The 15659-nt window shown below is 39.4% G+C and overlaps 1 protein-coding gene across 4 annotated transcripts in view; it reads left to right on the forward strand.

Annotated features, from left to right (window-relative positions):
* Positions 1-15659, forward strand: part of DPP10 (dipeptidyl peptidase like 10) — a 1168699-nt gene that overhangs the window by 1070419 nt on the left and 82621 nt on the right. For all 4 annotated transcript variants that reach the window (XM_081142810.1, XM_081142809.1, XM_081142812.1 and 1 more), the window contains exons 8-9: positions 4544-4664; positions 14736-14890. In XM_081142810.1, coding sequence (XP_080998936.1) covers positions 4544-4664; positions 14736-14890 — 276 coding nt within the window. The remainder of the gene's footprint in view (positions 1-4543; positions 4665-14735; positions 14891-15659) is intronic.

Here is a 15659-nt window from a genome sequence, read left to right on the forward strand (position 1 = left end):
GAGGGCAGGCATGGAGTTGAGTTCCAATACACAATACCCAATGTATATCTGTTGGTGAGACTCCTGCTTATCTAAGTTTTTATTAGTATTGTCATTGTCTGGTGCACAAAAGTGGGTTCATGTTGAAATCATTTTTTTCATTTTGTGTCTTTTGTCACTTGACAATATCTCAGTGAAACTTCTCCAAGTCAGCTGATGAGGCATTAATTTATTCTCTTCAAAGCCTGAATGTTATAACATAATGTGAATGGGTCATAATCCATCCAGGCATTCATTTTAGTGGGTTTTCACCTTGACCTCTCTTTTTGGCCATCGTAAACACTGCTGAGATAAATATCACACTGTTCATCATTCTCTACATATCGGTGCTTTTATTTTCCTGTAAGACAAGGTCCCAAGTTTGGGATTGCTGATGAGATGAAATATGTTTTGTTTTCAACTGCTGTATTGCTTTCCCATGTCTCCATAACACTTTGTATTTTCACTATCAACATAGGAAAGCACCCTTTTCACCACATCTCTGCCAGTGACATGTTATCTGAGATGGTTTCTTCATTATAATTTTTTCTCAGAAAACAAGTCACAGTAGAGGGCAATCCAAATACTATCTGAACTTGACTGTAACTTTATAGATTCTTTTACATCGTTACAATCCATGGGGATTTTAAATAATTCACAGTTTTCTAAAGGAAAATTATCATGAAAATCCCTTAAATCAGTGAAGGTGGAATAGTGTTTCAGTAATATTTCAGTTAAAATAGATCCAATATTCAATTACATATTTTTTTATTTTGCTGTTTTTTGTTTGTTTGTTGTCTTATAAGCTGGCTAAAAGTTTGGAAGAATCTGCTGTGTTTATATCAGGTATTGTCTCTGGTTGGCTCAGTCACAGTAAGCTAATTTACACTGTGATTACTCTAAAAATCTCAAAATCTTAACGAGCTTTAACATCAAGTGTTCATGTCTTGCTGTATATATCCATCACAAGTTGGTTGGAGGTAGGGAGAGAGTTTGCTCCATGCCTATTTACCACCATCTGAAGCATTGCTGGTGGTTGTGGCAGAAAACTGAAAATCAGCTCTGAAAAAATTCTGCACAACAGTGACACATATGGTGTCCAGTCACTTGGTAATTAGCAATGTTGACTAACACATTTATTAGAATGATTTCTTGGAACATTTCTTACATATTTCTCAACTTGTCAAGTTTCAGCATGTAGTATTTCAGTTGCTTCCTCTGCTCTTAGTGGTGACTTGACCGATTTTGAATTATTTTGTAAATGTATTAACATCATTAATTTTGAAAAACTGGGTAGTTGGGTTGCTCTGTAGATTTAAGAGTTAAATGGTCACACAGCTACCCATTTCTATTTGTTATACTGTTCAGGTGGCTCACTGAAAGAATTGATTAATGGTATCAAAAATATTATGACAGTTTAATCAGTAACATTAGGATAAATGACATTAATGTTTGTCATATTTTCAATGTGATTGAAAACTAGCTACAGCCCTTGATGATTGCCATTTGGATCCAGTTTAATTTCATCAGCGTGCCCACCTCCTACCTGAAAATGTTTGCAGCTCTCATATTGTTAAGGTAGCGCTCAGAGTTTGTGATTATTATCTGAAACTATATGATTCATGGAAATACCTTGGTAATTGAAAGGGGGTTAGGAGATTATAAATGTACATTTTCTTGAAGGCAGCAAGTAATTTTGGTCCATGGAAAAATGATCTTTTGGACAGTCTGTGGTATTGCAGCTTTGAGCAAGTGGCATTAAAATTCTGATTCCCTAGTGCTTGTTCTTTTGCATTGAAGCAGATGTCAGTTTCTTATGGATTCTGAAAATCATCCAATCTGTTCTCAAATATAAATGTAATTACTGGTCAGTGATTTTGGATAATTTATACATCTGATGAAATCGTGGAGGTTTTATTAATTATTTTAACTTAGAGCCTGTTCCCTTCAGAAAGCAGAGGATTTGGAACAATGTTCCTTTCAGTTGTCACTCCTACTCCTAATAATAGTCAAGTGTGCTTAAGTAGCCTGGGTGCGGATGATCTGAACTGTCATTACTCCCAAGTCCTAATTGAAAGGTTCAGATCCAAAGAGGGGTTCCCTCTAAGTCAGGAAGACTTTGGGTGACTGCTTCATACATTGCTTGTGAGAGGCAAGTAGAAGAAGTATACAAAAGATGTAAAACTTAAGCTTTAGGTGGCTAAAATAAAGTTGGTTTTGTGTGTGTGTTTTTTGGTTTTTTTATGAGGGACTGTGAAAGTCACTAAAATTAACTTCCATCAAATTTTAAGAACCTGAGAGACAGTCCTTAAACTTTTGCCTAAGATTGACCTATAGGTATTCAATAATAAGCTTATTTACTATTTTCTATTATTACTTGAAAACTTCTTAAATGAAGCAAAAGCAGTAAATATAGGGTGTCCTCCAAAAATGTACATACACTTTAACAGCTGATAACTCATTTAATTTTCACTCCTTTTCAAGTTTAACTGATTTGAAATAATGGGTGAAGCTAGACTAAGCTTTGAATAAAGAAAATTTATCCTAAAGTGCCTCTAGGCTTTTTTTATGGGGATACATGAAAGATAAAGTTTACACCACAAAACCACAACAGTTGATGTATTGAGGGCGCACAAATACCGAGAGAAATGATTCTTGATGTTTGTGATTCCACTGCTTCGTGTTATCAACAGTGTCTGGACCAGAATGGTCATCAGTTTGAAAAGAGGGATTGACAGAAAAATTATTCATTTTGTAGATTCTTTTAAATTTTGAAAATGAACTGTATGTTAATAAACACTGACTTGATAATCATTCTAAGTGCCTATACATTTTGAGGGACACCGAGTATTATTTGTTAATACCTCTCCTCCTTCCCTGCCTGGCACTGTCACTACTGCTGCTACTGTTCTACTACTACTCATAAATAATTTTCACATCAACATAATATCTAGAACTGGCCAATAGTTTGGGAAAATTTACACACTGGATGAAGCCATAGAGATTTTGTTTTGATTTAGAGTTTATACTTTTCAAAAAGCTCAGGGCTTTGAGCCAGATTATCCTCTGTGAGGTCAGCCTTGTTTCTCGTAGTAGCCACATGTGCTATGTGTTCTATATCCATCATCTCATTTATTCTTCACAGCAGATATCCAAGGTAGGAGTGAGACATACACATTTATTAAAGAAGAGAACTAAGGTTTGGAAAGCTTAAAACAGTGCCCAAGTCACTGAGATTTTAAACCTTGGCTGTCTGATTATAAAGCCCACACTTTTAAACACACTGCTGTGTATTTCTTTCTTCCCCCCTGCCAAATTATTTTTATTCTATTAGCATTCCTACCTGTAATATAAATATCAGGTAGGGGTGGAGTGATTAATTAAACACTCCAACTGTTAAATGCTTGCCAACTCACCAGAATCAAAACAGAATATCAATGAAAATTTCTGGATATAAACACTGCTTTCATCACTCTGCACACTGAGATTAGAAACCTAGGACCTCATAATTAATCAAACTGTTATTTCAGGAGTTCTCAGGTTTGCTGTATTTGCTTTTGTGTAATGACCCTATAGCGTGCTGGGACACTTGGACACTAGGCCAGCTTCCACCTTCTTAGTAGAATTTTCAATCAAAATAGCAATTTGCCTTGCAGTGGACAGTGTTCTATTTCTCCAACATGTGGATGAAACATGGTTCTGTGGAGGCTAAATTATCACATCGGCTAGCAGTTTGACATGTTTATTGTTAAAAATATTTTAGAGTGGGTTATAAATAATTTATACTGTTGTTGATATTATTTTGTTGATATTTTGTCGATATTATTTATTGTTGATATTATTGGAGCTGTTGTTATTATTTTGGAAGACTCTGTGATGTGTTCAAATTAAAATTTTTTCTTGAACCCTAAGGCACAGGTCATTATCACTGCTGTGCTGTTTGGGAAAGAATTGCCAGAGAGATTGGGGCACAGTGAGGTGGGTTCACTTAACAGTTGAAAGGAATTTTAACTTCATTTGCTTTTATCAGTGGATCTATGTATCAAGTTCAATAAAATCAGAGAGATTCTATAAAGATTATCACATTCATTATGAAATGCATTTTTAAAACTTTTATAAAAGTAAAGACCCAAAATTGAAGCCTTTCAATCAGCTAGTTTGATTTACTAAAATGATATCTAGTATAGTCTTCAGTCCCTTAAGTATGTAAAATATTATCTCAAACCCAAGCCAATTTTAAGAGAAAGAGATTATTAAAGATGAAAACTTGTTGAAAATATGGATTTAAAAGTTTCAATGCTGAGAGTCATGTGATTTCTAAATGACAATTTGATAGTTATATGATAGGGAAAGAGCTATTCACAGTTAAAGCAATACAAATATATGCATTAAATAAAGGCAAATTGAAAACAGACAAATAAAACACTTGGCTCTTCAGCTATTGTTCTATAATAAGAAAGTTTTAAAAAAGTTTCCTAATATGTTGGGTTTTTGGTTTGTTTGTTTTACATGTTTTCTGATCCAGATTTATATCTTTGAAAATAATATCTACTATCAACCTGACATAAAGAGCAGTTCATTGCGCCTGACATCTTCTGGGAAAGAAGGGATTATTTTTAATGGGATTGCTGACTGGTTATATGAAGGTGAGTTGGATAGATTTCATTTCCAAAGAACACAAATGACATAGTTGAATACAATACCTCTCAGACAAATCTGCTCTTTCCAGAGCAATACTTTCAGCACCATTTCTTCTCCTCATTTCCTCTCAGAATTGCCTTCATGCTCTCATATCTTTGCATGTGCTCCTATTGTGACCGGTTGTGATTTATATCTACTTGTGTGATTCCACATTTGGTATATATACATTTTGTTCAGGCCAGATAGATACATAGATTTTATTTTTGGTAAGGCATAACTCATGAAAGTGAGTGATCACCTTATAGCACTCAGGAATTAGATGTTGAATTTTTCTGACTCTCTAGGAAAAGAAAAAACAAAAACCTTTACTGCTCAAAAGAGCCACTTGGTTTTAGTCATTTTTATTAAGAACATTCTGTCATATTTTAGGAGCCATTGCATGTGGAGGAAAATAAAACCTACTTAAAGAGTTATTTGCAGTATTTATTGAATTACGTTTTAATAATAGCTGAGAATATGAAAACACCAGGAGACGAAAACCTCTGTCCAGTTTTCTTATATACCAATTGTCAGCTGAGCTAGAGGCACCTGTTTCCTGGGGAAGACTGAGAGCTCGAGTTTAATACCTAGGTTTCGGACTCTGCAACCGATTGCGGCAAATATGTCAAACTTTAAACTAAATTAGATTATTTCAATAGAAATTATAAAGCTAAGTATCCCCCAGAAAGTACATTTTCTAGAGCAACATTGGCAAAAGCAATCTCTCCACCTCAGAGTCAATGGATTTAATTCTCTAAAGAAAAGTAAATTACTCAGCTCATTTATTTCTTCACCCCGTCTCTCATCCAACACATATTATTCCAGGCCTGCTATGTCCCAAGCACTTGTCTGGGTCTGAGATACATCCGGGAACAAAACAAAGTACTGCTCTCATGAACTCACATTAAGAGACAGATTTTGCTGGGTGGAGCTATTTTATCAACAAAGAAATGTTGTAGCCCTGGTGTCTATTTATTTATTTTTAATGCATTTATTGGAGTGATGTTGGTTAATAGGATCCCATAGGTTTCAAGTTTACATTTCTATGATACGGGATCTGTATATTGCACTATGTGGCCACCACTCAAAGTCGAATCGTGTTCCCTTGATATATATAGTGTATGTTTGAATGTATATTGATATATATAAAATATTTTTTGTGTATATGCCAGCATCAAATAATCAAAGCTTTGAGAGGCCAGAGTTTATCTCAAGGAATAGTGGTAGCTGCTGTGGCAATAGTCATAAATTATGTTTTGAAATTTAAAAAATTGAAATATCAAAATAAATAAGTAGGGTTCTTTGGTTAAGAGGGTCAGGAGCTAATTTTGCTTTTCTTATTTCAAAAGGATAAATTATTTGAAGGGCCTGGGGTGGCCCAGTGAATTGAAGAAACAAGTGAAGAATATGAACCTGGGTAGTTCTGTTAAACTAGGTAGCCAGAGCTAACCATCTCAGGCCCAGAGGAGCTGGGTAAGACATGCCCTTGATCTGTGTGAGACCCTGACAGGTGAGAACACCGGATCAGTGCAAGGTGGTAAGCGGTCAAGTCACAGTGATCCCAGGATTCTGCAAAGAACATGGAGGGAGAGTTAGGTCATTCTAGGGATTTGCAAATATCTCCTGAAGGAGAAGCTCCCTGAGGTGAGCCTGAAAGATGAGGAGGAACCATAAGAAGGAACTAGGAAGGGGAACCCGAGCATGAGTTGAGGCTTCCAAAGGTGCAGTGGGTGAAATCTCAGAGTGAGTGCTGAGGGACTAAAGCCTCCTTGTTATTATTGAAGCATGAAATTTGAGAAAAAGGAAGGCAGCAAGAACCAAGGGATATTGCCCCTAAAAATAATCTGGGATTTCAATTATTTTCTGCTAGAAAATGGGGAAACTAATAGAGCTTTACAAGTAAAGGAGTGTCAAGATTAGTTTCATATAAATAGATCATTTGGCTGCATCGTGAAGCTGGGATTGAACGGCGGAAAGAACTAGTGAGGGGCTATAAGGCATTTTCTACATTCTCTCCAGAGATAATGAAGGCTAGGACTCTGGTTAAAGCAGGAAGAAGGGGGGGAGATTCTCACACTGATGAGGCAGTAAAGTAGCTGGATCTTTGTGGTTAAGTGGATAGGGCAGATGGAAGACAAGGATAGGTCTTTGCTTCTGGTTTGGGTCACTAGTAAAGAGTGGTGACAGACACAGTGAGCAGGGATTCATAAAAAGTATGAACATCAGGAGGAGAGAAATAGTTTAGTGGGAACATTGGTGCTTCACAGTGAGCTGCTATGATGCATCGCTTGGCAAGTTGTGATCCTCAACATCAAAGAGCTTTTAGTCAACCAGGGGTATGCTCGATGTAAACCGTGCTGACTTGACCAGTGATCAAGATGACTTGGGCCTCTGTTTTTTAGGGATGTCTTCAGATAGTTTATGGTTTTACATTTTTAAGAAAATTGTAAGGAGAGAAGTTAAAGATCATTAACTAACAAATTGTAAGGGTTTTTTTAATTAGAAACTAAAAATCTATATATTTGGGCTATGAGTGAACAGTGTGCTAGGGGATAGGCAGGACAAATAAGTAGCAAAAACTTCTGTGATGACATTGTAGGTCTGACACATTCCAAAGGAGAAATGGAAAAATGATAGTTTTTGCCATTCAAATTAAGCTCAATCCTTTGGGCTCTTATGTTCCAGGTACACTAGGCAACTCCATTTGTGATGTGTGATTTAATCCTTGTGATGCTAGTACATCTAGTCACTTACTGAAGAAACCAAGATTTGGGGAGGAAAAGCGACTTGGGACATGGCCTCAGAGCTCATGAGAGGCAGAGCTGGCACTTGAATGTGTGTCTTCAAAGCCAGAGCGGAGTCCTAGCCAGCCCCACCTGTCACAGTGCACTGCCCTTCATTGTTTCCTTAAGGACAGCATACATTATGCAACTAAGCTGTTAGATCTCACTGGTCTCTCCCCAGCCATGAACTCTGAACCCCACTGTTCGTGGACTTAAGTCTGCTTTAGTTCCAAGAGAAGGGACCCTACCAAGGGAATCGATGTTAAGGTTTGGAAGAGGGATTTAGGCATATTTTTTAGGACCTCATACTCATGTCATTGATTTTCCCTCAACATTTTATCCCTCATCCTAACCTATGCTTCCAGGGTCCCACGTGTACCTTAACTTCCCACAATCGCTTTGCTTGTCCAGTGTGCCAAGAACACCCAGAATCCACAGCTTCTCTTTTCCCTTAAAAATCCTTCCCAAAACACAGTGATTTCTACCAGGAATGCGTATGATTTTCAACAGTCTGGCTGTGATAATCTAGAGTGGAGATTTCTCTTTTATTACTTTACAGAAATCAATTACAATCTGAATTAGTAGGTGTGGGAGACTCAAGGAGTAATATAAAACAGCTCCACTTGCTTTTTTAATTGAAATTTGCCTTCTAAATGTCATAAAAAGATTAGATAAGGAATCACATAAAAGATAATAAAATGTTTGTTTGGCAGATTTTAAGGGCACGTCTTAGTCTTCTTAGGACCAGTCCAATATGTAAGTGCGGGTACTGTCCCCACCATAGTCACTAATGTCAAGCCTTTAAAAGTGTCATTTAAAGCATCCTTCTTTATTTCTGGTATTATTCAATTCTTAAGGGAAGTAAAACAAATAAAATAGAATGTATTTTAAAGAACTGATGAAGTTCAGAAGAAAAATGCATTATGCTCAAAATGAAACATCATTTTTAATAAAATTCACACAAAGCACATCTAATGTTATTCATATAAGTTAGTGTATTTAACATGGTAACTTAACTACATAAAGTGTCAGATGAATGTTTTGTTTTTTTTAAAAAATGTAAAATTCACAGTTGCCAAGTTTATGACTTTAAGCTTTTCCATAGTATTGAATCTATTAGATAAAAACAAAAAATGACTGTCACTTTCAATTGTTTAAGCATATAAAATAATGGAACTAAAATGCTCAAATGACTTATATTTAAGCATATTAAAATATCCCTCATATTTTTACGGAACTCTTCTCTGAAGTTCAGTCCAACAGTTATTGTGCACGTGTATCTGCCAAGCATTGCCTGAGAGCAAAGCAATGAGGAGTGGGGCTTTCTGTGTTTCGGGTGCTTCCTACTTATTGGAGCAAAAACTGTAAACTGTTCTTTTGGAGCCAGGTGAACAGAGGTATGAGCAGAGTTAAGTCTGACAGGATAGGGGGGTGTGGGAAGCTTCACGGAGGAAATGATCTTCGCACTGAGCTTTAAGAATGACAGGACTAAAGAACTGAGAGAAATAAATTACAGGATAAGCAATATTTTTATCAACAAAATGTGATTGTTACTTTTTTATTGAGAACAATGCAAAGGGCCTACTTTGACAGTATATTTTGCCTTCCCTTGGACACAGGAAGTCACATAAATTTATTCCCTGATTCAAAAAATATGTGTTGAGCACTTACTAAATTTCAGTAAAACTGGACTGTGACAGATAAGCAAAAAACATCAGAAATGCAGCTACGGAAGGCAGAGAAAGATGGGATAATGGGCCTTGCTGAGTCTCTGGGGGGCGAACAAGCTAAGAACTCCAAAGTTACCGTTGGATTTGCTACCAGAACTTGACAAGAGCGAAATCAGTCAATTGTTGGCACCAGAAGCAAGACTGCAGTGGATGGAGGTATAAATGGGAAGTGAGAAAGCTATGAATATAGGCAGTTCTTTCAAGAAAGTTGACAGTGAGATTCTGAAAATGAAAGGGAAAAAATCAGCCGCGGAATCCTATCTGTCTAAGGTGATAAACAGCAAATGGATACAATCAGCTTACTTTTCAGAACACAGTGGTTGTATATTAGTTTTCTGTGAGTCCTTTGTTTGAGGCTGTTTTGAAGTGTCTGTGACATAAAACATGTGTCGAAAATTCTATCTGCTCGGCAGTGAGATTTTTAAATCAGGAAGAGTCCAACCTGCACTGAAATGGAATGGAATGCAATTTTTAAAAATACTTTGATTATAAATAATACAATTAACCTGGAAAGTTTTAATCCATGAGCAACGTCCCTATTAGTTGCAATTAAAGAGGACACTGAAGAAAATTCATGTTAAAGATTCTATTATTCATCTCATTTCAGTTAGCCTTGTTTTTGCACCTGAAGGAAGCCACATAACTTTTATTTGTGCTCCCCTGCTATTTTAACATGGTTCTGAGGAACTAGTTCAGTCATAGGTCACTCCAAATAAATGAGAGTAGACAATATACGGTTTCAAATGAATGATGCCCTCAAAGCTGGGCCATTCTAATTCCTGAGAAGCGCTTGTGCACATATTGCAGCACCCAGGACGGAACCGCTTTGCTTCTTAGAAACCCTGAGCATTGATTTTGGGTAACAAGATCAAGTCTCATAAGACTTAGAGTTTACACTCAGTTGCCATTTAGCTTTTTTCCCCCATGCAGATGACTTAGGTTTCCTCATCTGCATTGTAAGTTACTTGTGTGAATCATTCCAAATAGTGTTGGAAGTTTTATCTATGAGTGGGGCACTTATTAAACACAAGGGATATGCCTCCTCCTGTGCCCAACAACGGTTTAGACATTAACACCTGAAGCGGGAAGGGGAGGCAGCTGTCACCAGAACCTAAGAGGGGGGAACCCTGTGGTTTTCACAATAATAAAAGCAGTGAGTTTTGGTTGAGAAACACAGCCAGGCCCACCTACATGATTCCAATGGGTAGGAACCAAATAGTAAATACCATGCCCCAACTTTCTTCTCTTATTTGATTTGTCTGGTTTCACGTTGGCCATTCCCAACAAAAGTCAGAAACCCTGGGAGTAATCTTATTATTCAAATAAAAAGTTTCTGTCCCCAAAAGAGGAGCACACAAGGTCCCTTCTGCTACTGTTTCATTGTACAGTGGTATTAGTCCAGGTATATATACCTGTCTGAGATTTATAACGATAGCCAACACTTTCACTTTTTATATAAGGTTCTGGGGGAAATGTTCCAGTTAAGAAAAGAAATAAGCTTATCATGTGGCCTTAATTGCTAATCATGTGTCTCTTCATCAACTTATTTGTTTCTTCCTTTACCTTCTGCCAGAATTTTGACTAGACAGGCTATTTACCTGGTGGGTGGAACCAGAACTTCATCCCTGCCAAATCGTGTTCCTTCACTTTTTCTTAATGAGAATCTACAATATCCATCTGAAATGGAAATTGGAAAATGAGATGGAATTGAACAAAGCAGTATTCGTGAATCTGCTGAGTTCCAAATATAGTTTTCTGTGCCCTCCTTGTAAAGACGCATCTCTTCCTGGCAGATGTGATTAATATCAGACCCAGCTCAGTGACTATTTTTTCTGTCAGTTTATTTTTCCCAGTCAGATTGAGCCCAAAATGGTCAGGAGGAAATTTCAGCTTCCAATTCACAGGGACATAATTATGACTATATTCTCTGTAGGAGATGGTTCCCCTTTAGGCATAAGGACTTCGAAAACCACCAAGCTCATTATCATGAGGACAAAAACCAAAATGTGTTCAGTGGGTTAGCGATGTGACAGTGAAAGAGCACACTGTACTCCACGCCTGAGTTCCTAGATCTGTGCTTTCCTGGCTCTGTAGGAGGGACACCTGCATGCTCTAGGATGACATCCCAACAACAAGGTCATTGTCAACTAAATAGTGCCAAAACCCAGATGGAGCATGCTATGTCACTATTCTAACTAGCCAGGTACATATAGCCAATGGGCAGCATTGTGAGAACAGTGAATGGCCTGGATCCAAGCCCATTGCCATTCTTTTTGCTATAAAGTAGTTCTTGTTTGGAAGTGACACTGTGAGGCTCATCATAGTCATGCATAGCAGTGCTGATAGAACTGCAGGCAGCAAAGGCATATCCACACCAAGAACATGCGTCTGTGTCTGTAATGACAAAACACTACGCTTCTTGATGGAGGGTTCCCATGTAAGCCACCAGGTAGTCAGCTGGAACTGCTGGGAAATAAGGCCATAGCAACAGTTTAGTGACAACCACTATTGTTGGCAGGTATGGTAGGGGCCCCAGGCAGAGTGATGTGCACTTTGTAGTCACACTGTCCCTCAGGTTATTGAGAGCATCCTCTGCTGCTGATGTGCCCTGGTGGACATTAAACAGAACACTTATGTCTTCACGTTTTTACACTTTTATCCCTTCTGATAAGTCTGTGCAATTATTTTCCCCTTGAATTTTCTTTTCATTAATTTTCTAATGTTACCCTTCTCATATTCCTGGTCAGGTAGCCACTTACTGGTTATTATGCATGGGTCAGGGATCCATGCTTCAAGCCAAGTCTCCTTCCACACACAGTGGAAAACCAAATATCTTGCTCAGAAGTCTGCCAACTCAGAGGATTTATGTTTCTATAGCCTTGTGATGCCACCCCTGACTCAGGTTGTAGTGCAGAGTCTGTCCATTTCCGGCGTGTTCAAGTATATCCTGCAAACCTGCCCATTAACCAGGCCGGCATTTATTCCTCTGCAACTTGTGTTAGAAACCCATCTTGAGGCATAGATGTGAGACAGAGGAGAGGAGATAAAGCAGTGGCTGCAATACCATGAGCAGCTGACTTTGTGCTCAGGTCCAACCCCATATATCCCACTTCTGCTTGCAGTGGACTGTTGCTGTTTGCGTCTAGTTTTATGGTCAGTGAATCAGAGCCGTCTGTTCGTGATGGGCAGTTTGGGTTGCATGGGCACTTGCTATCCCACGGCCAGGCTAATTGCTTCCGCCAGGGCCTATAGAGAGCTGCTTTAGAAAGAGAGAATATTTATCGGCACAGGAGAAACAGGCCTTTCTGTGAAGCTTGTAATGCCTGTAGTTGGATCATTGCATGGTGAGTGTCAGAAGCTCCACAGCATCTGTTGGTCATGGATGCTTGCATTGCCATTGCGTCTTCTGGGTCACAAGGTAAAGGTGCTAGGGAAGGTTGTGCCACGGCCTCGATCTGCTGCGTGGCCTCATCTTGCTCCAACTCTACCCAGAACTGGCAGCTTTACAGTTTACCTGGGAAATGGAACAAGGCAGCACACGCGAAAGTGGATCATATTTTCTTCAAAACCCAGGGTTCAGTCCCTCTTTACTTCTGTGTAAGTACAGTTCCAAGCCATTTGCTCTCACTTTAGAAGAGATAGCCCCGATACCCCAAGCAACTAGGTCTCCAACACCTCCCTAAGGATGCAGACTCCTACACAGAGGGATTCTTCTTCCACTCCAACCTTATGCCTTTAGAGGTTGACTCTGTCGACAGACTTGTGGGAATTCTGAGGTTCAAACTCTTCAGCCATAAAATTAGACACATATAGCAGCATTCCACTATAAAACGTGTTATTTATGAGGCTGGCCCAGAAGGCATAAATACACTGCCCATGTTTACACAGACACCATTAAACTGTCAGGGTCCCAGTGCTTACCCACCAAGATCTCTATCTTAACTTTAAACAAGTGCATTTGAGCCCCCGATTTGTGTTGCCTTGTGCAAGCTTTAAGGTTAGCATAGGTAGGTAGGTAGTATTAATAAAGAAAGGGAGCAAGTGGAATCAGATATTAAGCATAATAAACTGGGAGGCTGGCTCGGGTACCGGGCCTCCTTCATTAGGAAATTACAGCATTCCATTAAGCTTGATTTACTAGGAAGCTGTGGCATTCACAGACTCATTCGCACACTCTGAGGGACTGCTGCATTCTCTGCGAAGGGGACTTGTCCTCCAAGCAGGCAGAAGGAGTCTCCCCAGGGTGCAGCCTGCCCAGGACCAACCTGCCGGCTACCAGGATGACTGGGGCTGGGAGGCTGGAAATTCTTTTGCTGAACACATGCTCTGTACAAGACAAGATGGTGCAGTGGGAAGTGCTTTTACTTTGAGGCATGAACAGTAGAAACCAAAATGTCAACACGAAGGGATGGAGCCTAGCCTGGGAACGGGACTAGACTGGGTACGAGCAGAGAACCCTGAAAGGCCTGGGACGGAGCGGCTACCGGGAGGGCCTCAACTCACGGGTGGATGGTTTTAAATGTCAGCTTGCCCCTTACTGAGAACCAAGAAAAGCAGAGAATTGTGGAGAGGTGGCTGCACTGAGGAGTAGTGACGTCGTTTAAAACGCACAGCAAGCCTAAAGTGGCATTTCAGGATAGAGCTAAAGGAGTAAGCCTTCTGGCTTTATGCTCCTTCCAATCCCTTGCTAAAGAACACTACTGGCCATGCTCTAGAGGGCATGGGGGCCCTCCTGATGTACTTCATATAAGTTAACTTTCTGGGCCAGAAAGCAGGTATAGAAAAGTAGATAGAGGATCTAGGGTCACACAAAAGATATCCAGTATATTTCTTATTCATATGTGTGTGTGTATATATATATATGTGTGTGTGTGTGTATATATATATATATATATATATATATGTATATATATAATTGATTTTCAGAGAGAGAGGAAGGGAGAGGGAGAGGGAGAGAGAGAAACATCTATGTGATAGCAAAACATCCATCAGCTGCATTCACACCCCCTACTGGGATCAAGCCCACAACCCAGTCATGTTCCCTGACTGGGAATGGAACTGGCAATCTTTGGTGCATGGGATGACACCCAACCAACTGAGCCACACTGGCCAAGGCCAGTATATTTCTTTCTCTATTTCCTTAGAACTTAAAATAGTTTAATGGTGAGAGAATGGAAATATGGCTAAATGCATATGTGAATGAACGGCCACGTTAATAAGGTTTCACGCCACATTTTAGTCTTCATTTACTCTTCTCATTCTTTTCACTCTGGTAGTGCTTTCATCGCCTCTGTTCACATTGCTGCCAAGCCATGAGATCCGGACTTTCCTGCTTCATTCCTTCCTTCCCTTGCATCTGCTTTTCCTGGGATAAAAGGGGTAACTCAGAGGATGCTTCATGAAGTTGATACAACATACTGTATAAAAAATACACATATGCAATGGAGATTTCCAGGACAGATGTTTGTGGGTCACTGAGCCCACATCTCTACAGTTGGTTTCAAATAACACTCATTTATTCTAGAAGAGCTTCTGCATTCTCACATCGCCCACTGGTGGTCACCAGATGGAGAAAGGCTTGCCTTCCTGATGATCAATGATTCGCTGGTGCCTAACATGGTCGTTCCTCGGTTTACTGGAGCGCTGTACCCCAAGGGAAAGCAGTACCCGTATCCTAAGGTAAGTAACGTGCTGGTGCTAGCTTGTTTTCCCTTGCTCTGCACCAGTGACTTCACTGATAGTCTTCTCGGCTCATGAACAAGTTGTCTTTGGAGAAAAAAAGAAGCCCCCCTTGTGGACAGATAGCATTTTGGAGCTTGCAGCCGTCTGTACACACTGCTTGGATAGGAAGAGAGGAAGATGATTTGGGGTGTAGGGACGTTTACTTGGCTGTGTTTCTTTCCCTCTGATGCTCTCATTCTTGTCGTTCCTCACCCCCCCACTTGAGGCCCGGGCAATGGGTGCTTCACCAAGGTATGTTCTGTGAGTCGTCAACAGGTGTTAGAAAGGGGGGAAAGGCACTATGGTAAAGTATGTTGGAAATTCTTAGTTGGAAAAAAAAAACACAACTAGCTTCTTTCAGATGATTTCTTAGAGCACTTAATGTACTATATGTTAATGTGTATTACAAATCTCCTATAAAAAGTAGACTAAGCATAAAGAATCTGCAGAAGCATAAAGAATCACCAATAAAGAATAGACTAAGCATAAAGGATTTATTAGTATTAACTCCAGCACTGTTTTGGCAGAGCAAACTCTGGAACATGCTTTATGAAATGCTGGGGTAGAGCCACGGCCAGGCTTAGCGAGGGTGAAATTGTTTGACTGAGTGAGGCAAATACGGAAACCCTGCCCAGGTACCAGACTATTTGCAAGTGGGCAGGGAGGCTACTGGAGCAGGTTGCAAAAAATACCTGGAGTCTGCCGGTTTTTCTAGTATGTACCATGT

This window comes from Miniopterus schreibersii (genome assembly GCF_964146895.1).
Source record: "Miniopterus schreibersii genome assembly, chromosome: 7".
Lineage (NCBI taxonomy): Eukaryota > Metazoa > Chordata > Mammalia > Chiroptera > Miniopteridae > Miniopterus > Miniopterus schreibersii.